The 21,457-nt window shown below is 42.9% G+C and overlaps 1 protein-coding gene and 1 long non-coding RNA gene across 4 annotated transcripts in view; both read right to left on the bottom strand.

Moving 5' to 3' along the window:
• The window catches only part of ASB9 (ankyrin repeat and SOCS box containing 9), a 28,712-nt gene that overhangs the window by 6,811 nt on the left and 444 nt on the right, over positions 1-21,457 (bottom strand). For all 3 annotated transcript variants that reach the window (XM_081565296.1, XM_081565295.1, XM_081565297.1), the window contains exons 2-5: positions 13,308-13,387; positions 3,558-3,665; positions 1,082-1,232; positions 235-369 (exon numbers count right to left, since the gene is read on the bottom strand). In XM_081565296.1, coding sequence (XP_081421422.1) covers positions 235-369; positions 1,082-1,232; positions 3,558-3,665; positions 13,308-13,387 — 474 coding nt within the window. The remainder of the gene's footprint in view (positions 1-234; positions 370-1,081; positions 1,233-3,557; positions 3,666-13,307; positions 13,388-21,457) is intronic.
• Positions 7,286-10,387, bottom strand: LOC145536266 (uncharacterized). The gene is made up of 2 exons (XR_014075727.1): positions 9,843-10,387; positions 7,286-8,768 (listed from the first exon to the last, which is right to left on the bottom strand). It is a non-coding gene; the product is annotated as an uncharacterized LOC145536266 (long non-coding RNA).

Here is a 21,457-nt window from a genome sequence, read left to right as displayed (position 1 = left end):
CTGAGGACCATCCTGGGAGGAGGGACATCATCATCATGATTCTTATTGCAAGTAAGAGACCTCAAATTGAAACAGTTTCAAATAATTCCCCAGGGAAACACAGTCAATATGAACTCTGATCTTGTCCAACTCCATTGCCCACACTTTTTCCTCTGCTACAACAGAAAGAGCTTTCAAATACCTTGAATGTACTTTTCATTTACTCTCCTTGCTCTGTTGTGTTTCTGGTTTTACCTGACTCCAGAAGTTTCCTGGCACAGGCCACCTGCAGGTTTTCACAAGCCAAATATAATGGTGTGCCCAGGTGGCAGATGTTTTGGTCAATGTCGCCCCCGTGAGCCGCAAGAGACTCAATGCACTCCACGTGGCCTGCAGCCCAAAGTGGGAGAAAACAGTTACAGCACTAATTCTCATAGCTAGGGAAACACCACCTTGCCCATATTCTGTGTGTTGAAAATTTCCAATGACCTAACTAGAGACCAAAAGCTATGTTCTTTACTTAGAATAGCAAATGATCTTCAACACCATCACTAGTTAACGGGGTTCCATAAGATGCCATCTGTAGCTCTGGGTGGAACTCCACTTGAGTTTATTAGCCACAGTAGGCAACCAGCAACCATCCACCTTTTTTAGTTGTTTGTGGCTTTTTAATCTGAGTTCAGAAATTGAAGTGAGAGTTGGGAAGAGGTATGGAAGAGGGCCAAGGTGGGCCTGAAGAAGAGCACAGAAAGTGGGCCATGGAACAGGGAAGGGAACTTACACCCTCACCAAAAGCAGGCCCTGGGATTAACAGCCCGTGGTGGGCACTGAAGAGGCTTAGGAGACGGTCCCAAATCCAACATGAGTGGGGCCTTGTGTGGCCAACTAGGTTGGGTGAAAGCAGAATCATTCTTCCTTGGTCTAGAATGTCATCCTGAAACACTGCTCCTTTGCATTTATCTTGTTATACCATTTTAGTTCTGTGTGGATCCCAGGATCCCACATGGGAGAACGAGTGCTTTGTATACCTCCTTTTCCCTCTTCAATAGTAAGATGTCCCTTGAAGGAGTGGGTGGAAAACTTCAATTCTCAACAGATTTACCTCTCTTAGCAGCTTCGTGGATGGGGGACGCCAAGTCACTCGCAGGGTGGGGACTGGCTCCATATTGCAGAAGCAAATTCACACACTCATGGCTGCCACTGACACAAGCATTAAACAAGGGAGTGTGCCAGTCTATAGTGACACCATTCACCTGTAAGAAAAAGCTCCAGGATGAAGGCAGGCAGTAAAGTACCCTGGATTCTAACTTAAGCTCCACCATTTTCAAGCTGTTTTTTCACTTATCAGAGCCTTAAATTCCACAGCTACAAGATGGAGACAAGAAAGAACAAATGCCACAAAGCTGTTGTGAAAAACCAAATGAAGTATAGGATGTCAGGCCCCAAGAATGTTTCTGAATATTTTGTCTCCTCCATGCACTCCCCCAGGAACATGAATTTGGACACTAGTTAGTATAAGTTGAACAGGTCACAAACTAATCACCTTATTTTAAACACTCTATCCTAGACCCATCCCACATCAATCCAATTTCTGCACAGCAGTTAGAGTAACCTCTTAAAATTGTTAATATATTCTTTTTTTTTTTTTTTAATTTAAGACACCCCAGGTGCAACCCCGAAGGAGACACTCACTCCCAAGGATCACAAAAGTGCAACCCAACCCTGAGAGGAGCAGCTCTCTCATGCTTGCACCCTCAGGCTCCTCTTTGCCTCTGCTTAGTCCTGGCCCTGTTTTCTGGGGTAACTTTTCTTAACCAAAATATAAACCTGAGGATATACTTATCATGGCTCTCGGCTGCCCTCAGGACAAAGTCCATTTTCTTGGCATGGACAGAAAGCTTGTTTTGTTCTGACCCCTGTCCCCTGCTCTACCCTGCTGCTATAAGGAAAAGATTTGAAATCACACAAAATGCCCCCACTTTCACTTCGAGACTTTTGTGTTTCTTGCTCCCAGTGGGTAGGAAGTTCATCATTTTCCCCAACCCGCCAATGAGCTGAGTGACTCCAACAGGTCCTATAGATCTCAACCGTGATGTCACTTCCTGCAGGAAGCATCTTTTTACTCCCTCTCTCCATTGGAAATAAACAGGTTAGGAGCATTTTTACACGTCACCATGAAGCAGTCTGCTACAGCCCACCTACTGGCTAACTCCAAATGCCTCCGTGAGCCCAGCTGAGGCTAACCAAAGCAGGCCAGACCAGAAAAGCTGTCCAGACAATACAAGGAACTGTGAGATAAAGAAATGGCTACTGTCTGAAGTCATTAAGTCAGGTGGTTTGTTACACAGCAGAAACTGATGGATAAAAACGGTATATTGTAATTGCCTGCTGTGGCTGAGATATTATGCATTCACCAAACTCATTCCCTCTCTCCTGGGCACCCAGCCATACACTTTTCCACCTTCCTGCCAGTTAGACATGGCCTGAACTCTGGCCAATGGGATGTGAGCAAAAGTAACATATGTCACTGCCAAGACTGGCCTTTGCAAAGTCTCCATTCACAATCCTCCATGCCTTTTCCTCTTCCAGCCATCTGGAACAGAGCACACATGGGAGCCACTTGTTGAAGGCAGAGGAGCAACAGGATGAAAGGAGCCTGTGTCCTTGAATCACCCTTGGAAAACAGCCACCCAACCGGCAACACCCACATAGGAGTCTGAGTCAAACAAGAAATAAACTTTTATTCTATGAGGCTACTGAGATTTCAGGGTTTATCTATTGAAGCATTTAGTGTTACATTCAGCCATTTACCTGTTTATCTGGTTGTCTCCTCATTTAGTTTAGAAGTTCCTGAAAATCTTTATTTAGAGTTAGACACATAATAAATGCTCAGTACACACTGGCTGAGAAAAGACGAGCAATCTATATGGAATCTTCTGATCAGATTTTCCCATCACTTTTGAGTAAGAGGGGACTTAGTTAATGGAAGAAGTACTGTTCCCTAGTTTCAAATTCAATGATTTTGTAACTTCCTTCTCTGTAATCTCATTATGTCACCCTGATTCCCATTCTCCAAATAACCACATGCCTTACCCCTCTCAATCCTCCCAATTCCACAAAATATGCTACATAACTTTTTTGCTATTTCCCCCATTATTTTTCATATATATACTCTAAAGCTCACAGGCTAAGTAGCTTGTCCAAATTTCCAATGTTAGTAAATGGTAGAGATGGTCTGAGACCATTACTCAGGTCCTATGGAGCCAAATGTTGTATGTTTTCTACAATATGTCACTACCTTCCAGCCATAGGGATGAAGGCAGAAATGTAACAGCTATTTATTAGTAGTGACAGCTAAAGAAAATGATATGGGCTCAGACCATGACTTTCTAGCTAAAAATGCAGTATTTCATCTACTGCTAAAGTAAATAAGCTTGATGGACATAATACTTTTGGGGGAAAAAACCCTCTTCATATTTCAAATCAGGCTAATCAAAAATGCTGCAAAGTATTTAGAAGGGATAGAAATAGTCATTTTTCAGTAGTGGCATCTAAGATGTGGTTTGAGCTGTACTTACCTGAGCCCCATGCCTCAATAACATGTTTGCACAGGAGGGATGACCTCCAAGACAGGCTTCATGGAGCGGAGACACACGATCTGCCGTGATGAGGTTCACCGGCCATCCCTGGAGGAGGGGAAATGGGCAGAGTCAGGAGTGCAATGTTAACAGTTCTGTAGGGCTCAGCCATGAATCCACAGTTCTTTTAAAAGTTAACCTGGCTCGCCTATGTGCTCAGTCACTCAGTTGTGTCTGACTCTTTGTGACCCTATGGACTGTAGCCCAACAGGCTTCTCTGTCCACAGAATTCTCCAGGCAAGAATACTGGAGTGGGTTGCCATTTCCTTCTCCAGAGGATCTTCCTGACCCAGGGATCAAACCTGCATTTCCTGCATTGACAGGAGTGTTCTTTACACTGAGCCACTAGGGAAGCCGATATATATTCTTGTGACTGTAGATTCATAAAAGAGTCCCTGACCCAGGTAAATTGTGTCTAGATTCCTGCCCCATGGACACTGTGAATACATGTCTGTTACATTAAGCCACTAATTTGGAGGATACTTTGTTACACAGCAAAACATGACTAAGACAGTCCAAAGCATTAGGTGAACCTCCATCAACAGAGAGTAGTAGTCTAGTAGTCTAGTAGTCTCACTCTAGTAGTCCAGAGCTAAAGAACCAAGAAAGTGTCTGAAAGGTCGTGGGGTTCTTCAACCTCTAGGAAAGTGTGCTCTCCAGGAGATGGATCCTGAACCTAATCCAAGCAGAACATCAAAAGAACTCAAGGAGAGGCTCCACAGACCCCTTGATCTTGGAATATATAACCTATTCCTAACAGGAAGAAACCAGGTACAATAAAAGTTCTTTTCTTTAGCATATGTCAATTAAGAGCATGGATAGTTTAATCAACATCTTGGTAATACTGGGTTAGTTAAAAAGTTCATTTAGGTTTTTCTGTAAGATGTCACAGAAAAACCCAAACAAACTTTTTGGTCAACTCAATATATTATACCTTTTCTTCCCAGAATGCATGCAGGGTAAGTCGCTGCAGTCAAGTCCGACTCTGTGTGACCCTATGGACTGTAATCCAACAGGCTCCTCTGTCCATGGGATTCTCCAGGCAAGAATACTGGAGTAGATTGCCATGCTCTTCTCCAAGGGAATCTTCCCAACCCAGGGATCAAAGCCAGGTCCCCTGCATTGCAGGCAGATTCTTTACCATCTGAGCCACTAGGGAAGCTCAGAATAAATAAATTTTTCTGGAATAAATTTGCCTAAATCATTCCATTAAATTATCTCACTCACCATCATCCATAACACACATTCTTCTACTTTTGTGGGCATTTTTGTCAGCCCCCTAGTCATGCTATCCTTTGGGCTGTTACCCTCTGACCGGCAAGCTCATGCATTTTGATACATCCCATCATTCTGGACATACATTTGAGTTCACAAGATCTCAAACCCAGAGATTTTTTTTTTAAGGTGAGTCTAGGAAGGAGTTCTGGGAGACTCAAAATAATCTGCTTGTAAATGAGAAATTTGAAAATCCATTTCAGCACTTTGCCACACCCGCTCTGCTGTTTGCAGGGAGGGACAGGGCTGTATCTTCCCTTCCTTCACAACCTCAAATCCCATCTGTATTCAACAAATGCTCACTGACTCCCTGACTCGAGAAAAATTTGAATTGTAACATTTATTCCCTTCACAAGCACTCCCCATGGACTTCACGGTATAGCATCTTCTGTTTTATTACTGTCATTATTATTTTATTAGAGGCATTCCTCTCAAAGATCTGTTCTCAAATCCATTTTTTTCCCACTCTCAGTGTTCTATGTTTGCCCAGTCTCTTCCCCACCCACTGGTAGAATACACAGGAAATTCACAGCAAAATGTTAACTGCATTTTTCTCTGTGCTACAGATCATGAGATGGAAGAAGACTATTCTTTAAAGGAATTCTTTATTAAGAGTTCTTCTATTACAAATATACTCCCATAGCCACTACTGCCATTTCAAAATCATTTAGGTGCTTATACATAAATCCAGGTAAATGAAAAAGCAAAAAAGCAATTATTTACACTCCAAAAATGTTCACCACTCACTACATATTCACATTACCAAGAAGTTCCTTTAAATTAAGCTTCCCTGTGCAAACTGAGGACTGTATTTACAGTTCATCACAGATATGCAATTTTGACTTTAAATGAACTGTGGCAGTTTGTCTGAAATATTGTCAAGTCTGAATCATATACTATTTAAGGTAATTTTTAACCCATTACTTCAGAGAGGGTCCAGTCTACAGTGAGTTTTCAGTTAGAAAAAAATGGATTGAATAGCTGACCTTTAATTTTTCTATCATCAATTGTCTGTCCCCTAATCTCAGCGTATAGTCAGAAGCTCTGATGATTCCATGGGGCTGTGCAATATCAGGGCACCTGTGGGTGACATAGTGCTTAGTACCTGACAACTTTCTGTCCCAGCTCCAAATCATATGCCTACCCAGACTGAACCAACCGACCACAAGAAGGTTAGGCTTTATCGTTTATCCTGTCCACAGTTACCACTTCCTTCTCTACACTGAGCAGAAAGGAAAATCACAAACCTCCATCTCACGTTCATCCAAACACATCACTTCCTCCCTACTTTACCAAGGTCAGAGCCATTTGATGTGAGAGCTTCCTACATTACCCTCCTCTCCACCCCTAACATCTCTTTATATTTCTCCAGTCTTCTTTTCTCCCATTGCTCCTTTCTTTGTGGGAGAAATATATGAGCTCAGTCCAATAGCCCATGACCTCACCCGGTCCCCCCACCACCCCCATGACTTTCTTTCATCTACCTTCTCACATGCGTTCCCCTGATCTCTCTTCAGGTACACTTTCTTTTTGCTTTCAAAGTCCTCCCAGCCCTCAGTCCTGACCCTCTGAGAAGCTATCCATTCAACGCTCTTCATCCCTTCACTGGCCCCCCCTTTTTTTCCAAAAATAGTCTATCCCCATTATCTCTACTTTTATACCTTCTCATTTTCTACCAAAAGAATCCTGCTGATCCTGCTTTTAAAGACCACCAGTGACTTTCAGAATCCAGTATGCCTTGCTCTGTTCCCCACCTCCTTCCACCTCTGAATTTGCAACATATTCATCCTGACCTCTTGGAACCTGTGCCCTGGCTTCTAAAACAGACTTCTACCTGAAATTATCTCCAGTCTCTGACTGCCTTTTTTTCTCTTTCACTAACTCTGTTCTTCTCCTCCTTACATCTCCTGATGCAGGCATTTCCTCAAGGATTTGCCCTCAAATCCTTTTCTCTCAATATCCTCTATATATTACATATTGCTTTCAAATCTAAATCTCCAGCCCCAGTACATGTTCCTAGTTCCCTGCTAAGACATATTCACCCAGAGACCCAGCTCATGACATAAATTTAGCCTTTGCCAACCAAATTCTCCTGAAAGGAGCTCCTTTTCTGCCAGACCTGATTCTCTGAATGGTACCACTATCTTCATTTCAAACCTAGGACTGAAATTTCAGAGAGAGGACAGCAGAATGATTCCCGGGTTCAAATGCTGGCACCATCACCTAATTAGCAGTGTGACCTTGGGCCAGCTACTTTTCTCTCAAAGCCTCAATTTCCATCTGTAAAATAGGGACAATTTCACCTACCCTACCAGATTGGTTATGAAGACTTAAAAAATGATGTATGAAAAGTGTTTAGCACTCAGTAATTTCTAGGCAGTTAATATTTGAGATTTCTTTTTATTCTTTATCACTGAGCCTTGAATCAGCTGCTACATCTTTACCAGCTGAGCTACAAGGGAAGCCCAAGAATACTGGAATGGGTAGTGTATCCCTTGTCCAGCAGATCTTCCCGACCCAGGAATCGAACTGGGGTCTCCTGCATTGCAAGTGGATTTTTTACCAACTGAGCTATCAGGGAAGCCCAAAGTTGCTCAGTCGTGTCCGTCTCTTTGTGACCCCATGGACTAAACAGTCCATGGAATTCTCCAGGCCAAAATCCTGGAGTGGGTAGCCTTTCTCTTCTCCAGGGGATCATCCCAACCCAGGAATCGAACCCAGGTCTCCCGCACTGCAGGCAGATTCTTTACCAGCTGAGCCACAAGGGAAGCTCAAGAATACTGGAGTGGGTAGCCTATCCCTTCTCCAGCGGATCTTCCCGACCCAGGAATCAAATCGGGGTCTCCGGCATTGCCGGTGGATTCTTTACCAAATGAACTATCAGGGAAGCCTGCTACATTCTAAAGATCTGATATTTCAGAATGCCCAGGAACTTTCCTAGTATCCACCCTGATAGTGACTTAATCCTTTAAAGACTGCACGGAGCAGCATAAAGAGTTTTTATTCAAGAAACAAAAAAGTCAGTCCTCATCCTGTGCACGCAGTGGAACTTTATTGGGAAGGTTTATACGGCTGTGCATTCAATCTTCAGGGGAGCTTTAAAAAAAAAAAGTCCTGATACCCAGAGCAACTGCAGTACAACCAAAGGTAGCTGAATTCATGCATTGGTATTTTTAAGATTTCCCATGCAACCCCAGCCCAAAGGGATGCTAATATGAACCATTAAATTAAGGTCACAGAGTGTCGAAGTTTGCCTTAATTGCTTTATGCTGGCCTAACAAATTGCTTTGCTTTTTAAAAAACAAATTACTATTGAAGTGCAACAGATACAAAGAAAGGTTCATAAATCCTTAGTGTAAACCTCAGTGAATTATCACAAAGACAATCTAACTATATAACCACTATACAGGTAAAGGAAAAAAAATCCATTACCAGAAACCCACATGCATCCTACCCAAATTACATCCACAAAGGCATTCAGAAGAGTGGCTTCTAGCATCATAGTTTTCCTCGGTTTTGAATGTTTTATTAATTGAACCATGAAGTATGTATTTTTGTATGTGTGCTCATCTACTTTGATTTAACATCTGTTTTTCAAACTCATTCATTCATGTATTTTCATCGGTGCATAGAGTTTCACTGAGTAATATACCAAAATATATTTATCCACTTACTTTTGATGGACACTTAGGTTGTTTTCAAGGGTTTTTTTTTTTTCTGTTATGAATAAGGCTGCTTCTTTAGTGGCTCAGACAGTACAGAATTTGCCTGCAGTGCAGGAGACCTGGATTCAATCCTTGGGTCAGGAAGATCCAGAGAAGGGAATGGCAACCCACTCCAGCATTCTTGCCAGGAAAATTCCATGGACAGAGGAGCCTGGCAGGCTACAGACCATGGCATCGCAAAGAGTCAGACGCAACTGAGCAACTAACAGCTTCATTTTCACTTAGGTTGTTTTCAAGGGTATTTTTTTTTTTTTTTTGCTGTTAGGAATAAGGCTTCTATGAATATACCTGTACATGTTTTTTGATGAACTCATGTATACATATCTGTTGCATATAAACCTAGAAATGAAAGTGTTTGGTTGTAGGGTATAGATATTTGTAGCTTTAGCAGATATTCCTTAATATTTCCCAAATTGGTTTGCACAAATTTACACTCCCACCAGCAATGTATGAGAGTTTCAGTTGCTCCACATTCTTGCTGACACTTGGTATTATCTCTTTCCAAGTTTAACCCTTCTAGGGGAAGGAGTGAGTAACATAAATTATTTGTAATCTGAATTACACATTTACTAATTTTACTAATAAGCACAATTTGATATATTTATTGAACACTTGGATATCTTTTTAAAAATTGCCAGTCCAGGTTTCTTGCTCATTTTTCTGTTGTCAGTCTTTTGTGTATTCATTTTAGGTAGGAATAAGAGTTCTTAGTTATAAATAGATAGATAGATATCTCAAATATTTTCTCATGTATGGCTTGTCTTATTGCTTTCAAAATGCTGCCTTTGATGAACAAGTGCTTAACTTTAATGAAATCCAACCTATCAATGTTTTTGTTCCTTTCCACATACTATTTCTCTTTCATGTCAAATGCCTTCCTCCCTCTTTGTCCACTGGCAAAATGGCCTTTTTAAAAAAATTCCTCAACATAGTGATTCTACAGGAGCTTAAAAAATACCAATGCATGAAGCCTGCTGCTGCTGCTGCTGCTAAGTCACTTCAGTTGGGTCCGACTCTCTGCGACCCCATAGACAGCAGCCCACCAGGCTCCGCCATCCCCTGGATTCTCCAGGCAAGAACACTGGAGTGGGTTGCCATTTCCTTCTCCAATGCATGAAAATGAAAAGTGAAAGTGAAGTCACTCAGTCATGTCCAACTCTTCGCGACCCCATGGACTGCAGCCTGCCAGGCTCCTCCGTCCATGGGATTTTCCAGGCAAGAGTACTGGAGTGGGTTGCCATTGCCTTGTCCACATGAAGCCTGGCCTAGGCTAAATCAGAATATCTAGAGTGAAGCCCAATTGTTGTTTCTTTTTTAAATCTCACATTATTTTAATGTGAAGTCATGGTAAAGAATAATTAGTTACAGATTCAGTTTCTCCCTTCTTGAACCAAGTGAGAATTATTTTTTATAATTTTCTTTTCTCTTTGTTATAGAAATTTGAATGTCTGGTCTTATATCCCTTACTAAAGTATGTTTGTTTAATTTAGCAGCAGTTTTTTTCAGTAGTCTTTGATTATCTGAAGCTCTATGCAGATTGTAATAAGAAAATAGGTACTCTTCATTTGTGAAGAGTAACTAGAGCAGGTACATAATGTCACCTCAGTTAATTCTCTCAAACTCATATATGCTGCTGCTGCTGCTGCTAAGTCACTTCAGTTGTGTCCGACTCTGTGCAACCGCACAGACGGCAGCCCACCAGGCTCTGCCGTCCCTGGGATTTTCCAGGCAAGAGTACTGGAGTGGGGTGCCACTGCCTTCTCCACAAACTCGTATATAAGGTAACATAAAAGACTGAGTTTTGGGTCTTAATTCTTCACTCTCCTGTAACAGCGTAATATAGTCACACCCTTGTCATGACCTCATAGTTGACAAAATGTACTTCCTTGATCCTTGACTTTGAACTTGGCCATCTGACTTGCTCTGACCAATGGGATGTTAGCAGATGTAACATAAGCAGATTAGAAGATTTCTCTCCTGGTTGGGCTTGCCCTGCTATGCTATACAGCCTTCTGCCACAGAGAGAAAATTCCTCAGGTAGCCACTGGTCAAACAAGGATGGGAGATGAGTGCAGGAGAGCTGTACCCAACCCACAGCTTGAAGCCAAGATCAATGCAGATCAGCTGATCCAAAGTTTTATTGGCAAGAAATAAATGTTTATTGTATTTTGCTACTGAGTTTGGGCTTTTTTCTTACACAGCAAGACCTGACTAATACTGGAGGTATTAGTCTGGAGGTAGGTATTGGAATGCTCAGGAGCTTCTCAGGTGGCGTAGTGGTAAAGAATCCACCTGCCAATGCAGGAGATGCAAGAGACATGGCTTTGATCCCTGGGTCAGGAAGATCCCCTGGAGAAGGAAATAGCAATGCACTCCAGTATTCTTGCCTGGAAACTTCCATGGACAGAGGAGTCTGGCAGGCTACAGTCCATGGGGTCACAAAGAGTTGGACACAACTGAGAGACTCAGCACACACACACACACATTGGAACACTTATTTTTTGAAGGTAGAAACTGAGGTTTCAAGAAAATAACTTGCTTAAATAATGCAAACGAGCTTAGATAAAGACATGATTCCAGAAGATGTTCAGTAAACATATAAATACTAAACATAAATGAATATCAGTCCAATTTAGTAAGTTATATATAAAAGCTGCAATGATCATTTTTTACCCTATCAAATTAAGGCAAATGTTTCAGTTTATCTGAGAAGCAGCTTAACTTCATTTAGCTAGAGTTATGTGCCACTATCTATATTACTATTTATAAGAGGCTGCTGCTACCAAAAACAGCTTAAGATAGTGACTTAGAGTAGTCTGAAATTTATCTTTAAAAATTGTCTTCTTATAGGAGGATTTCTTAGTCTAGATAGGTCTGTGAAATTGGAATTTTTCAAAGCACTTTATTAATATTTTCAGAATTAACACCTGAAATTTATCATGTCCTTCAATTGTGAATCTAGACCACAAACCACAGTAGTAATAGGATATCACAGAGAGAAATCACAGATATTTTTAATTGCATTGATTATTGCAGCTATCTGCTGCTGCTACTGCTGCTGCTAAGTCACTTCAGTCGTGTCCAACTCTGTGCGACCCCATAGACAGCAGCCCACCAGGCTCCACCATCCCTGGGATTCTCCAGGCAAGAATACTGGAGTGGGTTGCCATTTCCTTCTCCAGTGCATGAAAGGGAAAAGTAAAAGTGAAAGTGAAGTCGCTCAGTCATATCCGACTCTTAGCGACCCCATGGGCTGCAGCCTACCAGGCTCCTCCGTCCATGGGATTTTCCAGGCAAGAGTACTCGAGTGGGATGCCATTGCCTTCTCCACAGCTATCTAAAGTAGCTCAAAATATACATTCACCCTACTTAGAAAGTATGGTAATAATTAGAATCACCACTAAATCTTCTTACTGAATGTGTTAATAAAGAAGTTCATTTAGTACCATGTTACACATTTGTTTAATAGAGTTCCTGTATATTGTGTTTTATGCATTTAAGACATTATTCTGAGAAGGGGTCCTTAGATTTTGCCAGACTATTAAAGGGGTCCATGAAAGGGCCAAGAGCTTCTAACTTAAAAGGTCTATATTGTCTCTTCAGAGGACAAACACTATGAACAAAAATTTTATTGGAATTTTGAATGGTGATTGAAACTACTTTCTTAAAAGCACCTTTGCTTAAGTTCCCAATAATTTCAAACCACCAAAATTCCAATTAATGTGTACTTGAAAGTATCACATCGAAGGAGCAGAGAAACTAATATCAAAGTGGCAGAGCCATTTCCACTGGAGATTCAATAGAACTGAACATTTCTTTGATATTTTAAGATGACATATTTTAAAAGACATTTTCAAGCATTTATTTTATGTGAAGGGTCTCCAACCTCAGCACTACTGATACTGGGGGCTGGATAACTGTTTAATGTGGAGAGTCATCCTTTGCACTGTCAGATGTTTAATAACTTCCTTGGTCTCCAGCTACTAGATGCCAATATCACCACTACCCCAACCCCATTCCCACTCTTGCTCCCAGCTATGACAACCAAAAATGTCTCCAGCCAATGTCAAATGTCCCCATTTGGGGCAAAACTGCCCCAGTTGAAAACCACTGCTTTACATGATAATTTTCCAGGATACAGTCTATGGAATAAAGTGACAGCAACTTGAATGCACTAATTTGCCCACTATTCATTCAATAGATACTACAGAATCTACCTTGTGCATAAAATTTTACTAAACTCTAGTATTATGCCGGAGAAGGCAATGGCACCCCACTCCAGTACTCTTGCCTGGAAAATCCCATGGATGGAGGAGCCTGGTAGGCTGCAGTCCATGGGGTCGCTAAGAGTCGGACACGACTGAGCGACTTCACTTTCACTTTTCCCTTTCATGCACTGGAGAAGGAAATGGCAACCCACTCCAGTATTCTTGCCTGGAGAATCCCAGGGATGGCGGAGCCTGGTGGGCTGCCATCTATGGGGTCGCACAGAGTCGGACACGACTGAAGCAACTTAGCAGCAGCAGCAGCAGTATTATGCCAGCCTCCAAATAAAGGAGGACAGGATTTATCTCATTCTGCTAAATAGGAAATTTATATCCTAAGATCAGACTATGACTTCTTTTCCTCAGTGTGGAGAGCAGTAGAACTTGCCTAATATTCATCATTTTTTCCCCAAAAAGTTACCTACCTGGTTGATGAGGCTCCTCAAAGACAGCAGACGTCCATGAATGGCTGCTTCATGCACAGGAGACCAATCAGATACAATATCTGTATGGAAAGGGAGGAAGAGGTTAATTACATCCTGCTATTGTGCTTTAGACCCAGAGGCTCATCCTTGCCCATCAATAAGAGCCTAACTGATCTTACTGAAGGGAAACACTGGAGTCAAGCAACCAACCCCCTTCATCAGGACTTTAGCATTTCTCCCCTCTATGGATATTTCTTGAACACAGCTTATTTGAAATGTCTAGCTAGCTGAAAAAATAACTACAGTCTGCTTTCAAACTGAAAACAAAGAGGTGGACTGGGATGACAGATTACTGTACTTCGATACGCACCGGTTTCAAAGGCAAATGATCCATTTAGTTAAATGAGAGCTTCACTAATTAGCACCATTAGTGCATTAAACTGTGTTTGCCAGCCTAGTTTCCTGCATGAAATACAAACTCTGGCACCTCAGCAAACAGTGCCATAATACTAATAGTAGTAATCATGTCATTACATACGCCATTAGGCTTGGAATCAAATCCGAACAAAACCCTATATATTTGTAGATTACCTCCTGTCCCAATATCAAGCACAAATCAAGACTTCAGTCTGACCTTGCAAGAGGGATGTGATTTACCCATAAAGGCAGTGTGCCAATGTGATTAAGAAAAATCTGTGAATTCAGACCCACTTGACTTCTTCTGAGCTGTGGGTCTCTGGAGCAGAACCTAGCTTCAGTTCCCTTCTCTGTAAAGTCAGGACAGCAATATACTTACCTATGGCTCAACTTCTATTAGCTGCTAGTATTATCCTGCCCTAACACTAATTAGAGGGTATTGATTATACCCCACAGTCACTGCTATTTAAAACAGCAGGGACCTCCCTGGTGGTCCAGTGGTTATGACTTCGCTTTCCCATGCATGGGGTACAGGTTCAGTCCCTGGTCAAGGAGATAACATCCCACATGCCTCGTGGCCAAAAAACCAAAACATGAAAAACAGAAGCAATATTGTAAACAAATTCAATAAAGACTTTAAAAATGGTCCACATCAGAAAAAAAAAATCTTTTAAAAAATTAGCAAATGTATTCTCTAACCATATGCAAAGAATACACTTTCTTAGGAAAGAAGTCTGTAAAATGCACCTCAACACATTAAATGTTTCCCCCTCTTTCTCATCGACTGGATGTGCCCTGAATTTGGCATAGACCTGAATTTTTCTCATCTCCAGCTGCATCTGGTTTCTAGAACAAAGGCAGGAAGTCAGAACATGAGGCGGCTAGTCTGCACTTGCCGCAGCTCAGGCTCTGCCTGAGTAAACACACTACCCACCAACGAGGCAGGATGGTCCGATATCAGTCATGCTTCGTGAATGAACTGGTATCTCCTAAAAGTCCGAAGACTTGGAGAAGCAAGGCAGTTACTAAAGCCTGGCCAACACCAGCCCATCAAGGAGGAGGCTAGAACACTTTGGACTTAACATGTGTTGGCTGACGTGGGCCTGCCACCTGGAGCTATCAGTGTCCTGGAAAATCTGTCCCAGTGAGCACATTACCATTCTTCCAGATGGATTGACGAGGCTCTTAATAGAAAAGAGCAAGCTGAATGAACCCGCCTCCACACCGTCCATCCAAGGCTTCCCTTCTGGGCTCATCATCGTGCCCGAGGTACCGTCAAGGAAATGACTTTTCCTAACTTCCGAAAACTTATGCTCAATAGAAAGTTAGAGTCCTTGCACCATTCTCTGGGGGTCCTAATGCTCTCAGGAGAAATACTACTGCTTCCAGGGCTTGGCGTCTACAGTGCAGACAGCAAATACGGAAAGACTGATCTCCAAATTAGAATTAAAAGGACAACTCATTATACCCTGTTGGTTCAAAGGAAAAATACCATCCATCAAACTGTTGAGTGAGAAGAGCCACAAGTTGAGAAAGATCTCAAAAATCAGTTGTATCACCATGTTTGTGAGGATTAAGCCATTTTTTTCCTTCCAAGTTCTCAGCTGCTAAGAAATATCACTGCCACACTCCTCAACCTTTCTTAAAATTACCTCAGATAATCAGAGTTGACAGCCAGACAGGTAATTTGGGTCCTAAACTGCAACTCTGTTTAGATTTCATAAAAGTGATGCAATTATCTTATCAAGTGTAGACCAAAATGGGCTTGACTTTGTTTGCATTCATCATAGAAGCATGACTCCTTTTACTTAGGGTAAATAAAGAATTATGTACTTGAATAAGTACATAAAAAAAGAAAAATAAAAAAGTACATTAAAAAAAAAAGACTACCCGAGGTTTTGTACCCATACATTGCTGCTGCTGCTAAGTCGCGTCAGTCGTGTCCGACTCTGTGCGACCCCATAGAGGGCAGCCCACCAGACTCCCCCGTCCCTGGGATTCTCCAGGCAAGAGTACTGGAGTGGGTTGCCATTTCCTTCTCCAGGGCATGAAAGTGAAAAGTGAAAGTGGAGTCGCTCAGTCGTGTCCGACTCAGTGACCCCATGGACTGCAGCCCGCCAGGCTCCTCTGTTCATGGGATTTTCCAGGCAAGAGTATTGGAGTGGGGTGCCATTGCCTTCTCCATACATTAGGACATAGTATTATTGGGTTGGCCATAAACTTTGTTCTGGTTTTTCCATATGTCACAAAAAAAACAAATGAACTTTTTGGCCAATCCAATATTTACGAAGTGGAGACAATCTGTGTCTTCAAGAAGCACAAGGTATTGTCCAGCTTTAATGATTTATCACTCACATATACCCGTTTCAAATATACAATTCAGTGATTTTCAGTAGATTTCAGAGTTGTATATCTGGCATCACGATCAATTTTAGAACATTTTCAATATCCCAAAAAGAAACCCCTTGCCCATCAGCAATCACTTTTCTCATCTCCACTTCCCCCAACCCCTCGCAACCATTGATCTACTTTCTGTCTCTATGGATTTGTTGTTTTTTTTTTTTTGGACTTTTCATACAAATGGAACCATACAGTCTGTGGTCCTTTGTGCCTGGCTTCTTTCACCAAGTATAATGTTTCAAAGTCCATCCACATTGGAGTATGTATAGTACTTCATCCTTTTTTATGGCCAAATAATATTTGTATAGATAGACAGACCAAAAAGTTCATAGACATTTGTGTTGTTTCCACTTCTTGGCTGTTATTAATAATTCTGCTCTAAACATTCATGTACCAATTTTTGAGTGGATATATGTTTTCAATTCTCTTGGGTAGACACCCAGGAATGGAATTGCTGTATAATATGGTAACCCAGTGTTTAGCCTTTTGAGAAACTGCCAGACTACTTTCCAAAGCAGCTGTACCACGCTATACTACCAGCAGCAGTACATGAGACCTCCCTTCATAAGTTAAAGTCCTTTCAGACTAGGATTTGGTGAATCTACCAGAGCATGCCAGTACTCCAGGCCAGAAGAAAACCTTAAGTTCTTGCATAGCCAAAGGTCATCTCAAACATATACAAAGACTTGAGCCTCAGCTGGTCTCTCAACACTTGATTATCTACAGGGTTAAAATTGTGAAAGGTTGACATTTTTCTAGCATTGAGAGCATGGACTTTATGCATAGTTCATTTAGCAAATGCTATAATTTGAAACATGGATTGGTCTAACATTCTCTTTAGCTCTTGCAAACACTGATGAGATATCCAGGAGATGTTTCCGGAGTCCACATCACAAGCAGGCAATGAGCTACAAGCTCAACACATGAGCAACTACACCCCAAAGCAGCTTTGCCCACCTTCCTGCTGACAACTAGAAAAGAGTAGAATAAGCAGGAAAGGGGACTATTCCTGCCAGAACATGGATGCTGCTCACAGGAGGTGGCTATGGATGGAGGGAAAACTCAAAGTCACATTCCCTTTTCCACTGACCCCTGGAAACTCAAGGGCTATTATATCTATATAACACATCATCCAAGTGCTCGGTACATATTAAGAATTTTTCCCCAGTACTTTTTCAGCTAAGAACTGTTGGTTTTACTGCCAAGAAATAGATGCCAAATGGGGTCACTGGCAATGCCACAGATTCACTAGTGTAGCTCGTGGTTGACATGAGGCAAGGAGCTCTCCCCATGAAACAATGCCACAAGTCCTCCAATTAGTGCTATTCAACTTACCTTTCTTTTAAATTGAGTCTCCATCAAACCCTGCAGCACATTAGGAAAGCTGCCATTTCATCTTTATTGCAATTTCTGGAATGATTTTTAAAATTTTCATTATTCAGAAGAGATTGAAAATGTACTAATTAGTATATTCTGAAAAGAGCTATTATTCATGAAGCTCTGAAAGCCCGCAGTGAATGCTGGGAGTAGCATCCACTGTTCCTCCTGGGAAACATTTTGCAAGGGCAAGGCGGGGAAGAGAGGCTGCGTTGCTCAGAGACAGTGGGAGCACATGCCTTCAGTCTTCGGGTGCTGATGGGGTAGGTTCTGTGGTGAGTACCAACACTGGAGAGGATCTGGGTGTTGTGTTGACAGTGACTGTGGACCTTGGCTAAATGGCAGGACAAACCGAAAGAGGAGAAAGAAACAGAGGCTCACGGTCGCAAAGAGACAAACACAAAGGCCCAACAAGGCAACTCTTGGGCACATCAGTCCTGTCTACTGCAATTCTTTCTCCTGGTTCCATCACCCTGCCTCTCCTGTCTGTGTCTCTCTCTCCGGTTGCCTCCTCCATAGAGACCTCACCCCCTCAACCCACCCTGTCTGATCAGGCAGGTTTCCCCCAGAAAAACTGCCCCTGTTGAGGTGGCCCAACAGCTAAAAATCCACCCTAAGAGAATGAGTCCTTCCTCGCCTCTTCTAGCCTCTGGTGTTGGGTGTCCGTCTTTGCTGTTTCTTGGCTCATCAGATGCATCTTTACAACCTCTGCCTCTGTCGTCACAAGGCTTCATCCCTCTCTGCCTCCTCTGCTCTTCTTCTGTGGACCAGTCATCGGATGTGGGGCCCTCCTACTCCACTGTGACTGCGCCTTAACTGATTACACCTACAATAACTCTGTTTCTAATCAGGTCACATCCTGAGGTCTGGGGGTTAGGACTTTAGCTTGTGTTTTGGGGGAACGCAATGTGATCAACAGCGAGGTATTTTCAGGGAGGAAAAAAGACATTCTACTCCCACTCCTGGGGCAGAAGAGTCAAGAATTCCATCTCTCTAAACACTTTGTTGCCATCTCGGTAGCCTTTCCTCCCTTCCCTCCAGAGGAAGTGGCCAAGAAAAGCCTGCCAGTGCAGGTGGGGGCAGCAAAGCTCCCCAAGGCCAACCACACCCCACGGACCTCTGCCCTGGTCCAAGGCCAGGGGATTCACTTCACCTGGGTTGAGTTTCTCATCAAGGCCTGGAAACAACATTCCGAGTGTTTCATATTCCACACTTCACCAAGGTCAAGGCTTCCGAAGCATAAATAAATGCAATCCGGCTATCAGTGAAATTCTGCCCAAGGGGCAGGGCTGATGCACAGTAGGGAGAGAGAGCCTCCACTTGGGTAAGGGCTGGGAGAAAGTCTGGGAGGGCTTCGTGAGGGCAGTCACCTCGAAGGTGCAGTAGTCTGTGGGTTGGATGTAGAGAAGGAGGAGCTGGGAGAGCAGAGGGGTTCTGGCGCCCACCCTTGTGACTTCTGCTTCTTGGAAAACTTCTCTTCCTTTAGTCCCTGTGAAATGACAGCATCTGAGTCTCTTCCTGCTTCTCTGTCCAATTTACTGGTTCTCTGTCCTCAAATGGAAGTCTGTCCCAGGGCTCCATCCTCGGCTCTCAGCCATCAGCCATCAGCCAGTGTCTCCTTCTCCAGGATTTCAGCCCAGCCCCTCTGCAGAACAGCCAAAGGCCTGATTCCCAGCCTGAATTCATTGCCCAGCCTCTGTCCCGCACCTTCATGCTGAGCCCTGGGCACGGCCATTGGCACATTCACGTTCAAACACAAGTCCTTCTCCTCCCTATCTCACTCTGATCCCCAAGCTGGCTCCCCTTCCCTACTTCTCTCTCATCTAGCCCTCTGAGCTGACATTACCCGAGGCTTTGAGAACGTTGCAGTTCTGGCCACCTTCTCTCCTTTGTGCTGTGCTTAGTCGCTCTGTCGTGTCCTACTCTTTGCAAGCTCATGAACTGTAGCCCTCCAGGCTCCTCTGTCCATGGGATTCTCCAGGCCAGAATACTGGAGTGGGTTGCCATGCCCTCCTCCATGGGATCTTCCTAATCTGGGATTCGAACCCAGGTCTCCTGCATTGCAGGCGGATTCTTTACCATGTGAGCCACTAGGAAAGCCCAAGAATATTACAGTGGGTAGCCTATCCCTTCTCCAGGGGATCTTCCCAGCCCAGGAATCGAACTGGGGTCTCCTGCATGGCAGGTGGATTCTTTACCAGCTGAGCTAATCAAGCAACAGAGCTTGATTTCTCTTTCCTCTGAAAATACAAGCCATAGTTTCCCTTTCTCTCCTTTCTGAAGCGTGATCCAGATATCAGCTTCACACAGTGGTTCTCAAGGTATCGTCCCTGAACAGCACCATCAGCATTACCCGGGAGCTTGTTATAAATACAGATTTCCAGGCCCCACCCCAGACCTAGTATCTGAGGTGGTGGAGCCCAGCCATCAGCATTTTAACAATCAATCCAGGTGATACTGATGTATATGAGTTTGAGAAGCAGTGGATTAGTACAATAATTTCTCATAAATTCTCCACAATCTATCCTGACTATGTCTACCACATTAATTTACTTACAGTCTTTATTATAATTTACACTCCAGAACCATCAATGGCTCCCAGTTCCCTGCCTCATGAAGGCTAAACTCTTCCACCTAGCTTCTGAAGCTTCATTTTCAGATTTCATCTCTCCATACTTGTTCTCATTAGACTCCTTAAGACACTGCAGTCCAGCTATGACTGCACTATATATATAGTGCCTGCCCACCCACACCCACCCAGCCAGCCCCAACCAGGGTTGGATTAGGACCTTTATTTATTTATTTTTGGCCACAGCGGCACAGCATGCAGGATCTTAGTTCCCTGACCAGGGATCAAACCTATGCCCCCTGCAGTGGAAGCATGGAGTCCTAACCACTGAACTGCCAGGGAATTCCCGAATTAGGACCTTTAGAAACCCTGAACAGTGAAAAGTGGCTGGTGCCCCTTTCTCAGGTAGAAATGAAAATAAATTCAGCTATAAAATCATCATGCAGAAGTCAACCACATTACTGATTCTTCCCCATATTGATTGGTTTGCTGCTTTAAAAATATATTTATCAAATCCATTTTTTAAAGTTATTTATGGTGCTACTCTGCTTTCTACTGCTCCAAGTTCATGCTCAGTATCTCAGATTAATTCAGGTCTGTCTTGGCAGATCCAAATCCTACTTGCTGTTGAGGACTCGGCTCCTTTTATGAGCCAAAGTGGATAAACGAACGACTAACCTGAGCAGTCCTGTCTGCTCCTTGAGCCAGAGGGAAGACATTTTGTATTTCTTTTTTTGTGTGTTTTTTCCCCCTTCAGCACCTAAACAGTAGGAGAGTAATAAGTCCTAGCTGACTTTAGGGTCCCTGCTTTTTGTCCCTTTGACCAGCAAGTGTTGTGGGCAGCCTCCCGGGGTGCTGAATATAATCACATAGTCAGCCTCCTCTAACGTCTAGACCCATTTTTCAGAATCCTTTCAGTCAGCAGGTACCTTTTGAGTGCTTATAGGAAACGACAGTTTCTCAGACGTATAGAACTCTATGCATTAACAAAGACACCACGAGACAGGCGAGAATCATACCTCTAAGACACTGCTCCAAAGGTAAAAAAAAAGGCTCCTTTTAAAGTGAATCAATCAGGGCTCAATTTTTGAACATCATTTATAAACCCAGCCCCACCCAAATGCCACATACCTAAGATCTTTTAATAAATGTTTTAGCAGTGAAGATGTTCCTATTTAGAAGTGACTTTCAAACCTCCAATGTATTATCAGTGATACATTTGACCCACAAAAAATAATTCTTTGGAGCTGACGTTTCTCCTGGGGAATAAACTGTGATCAGTGACTTGATATGGTCCACAGGACCCTTCAGAGAGAGGTGTACACATTTTGGAACAACCATGTGAAGGACAGATACCAGCAAGTCATGGACATCTGTCCAGTAGTTA

Source organism: Giraffa tippelskirchi, chromosome X, assembly GCF_054371585.1.
Source record: "Giraffa tippelskirchi isolate mGirTip1 chromosome X, T2T-mGirTip1v1.2.pri, whole genome shotgun sequence".
Classification (NCBI taxonomy): Eukaryota; Metazoa; Chordata; class Mammalia; order Artiodactyla; family Giraffidae; genus Giraffa; species Giraffa tippelskirchi.
This window is presented reverse-complemented; position numbering and strand designations above follow the sequence as displayed.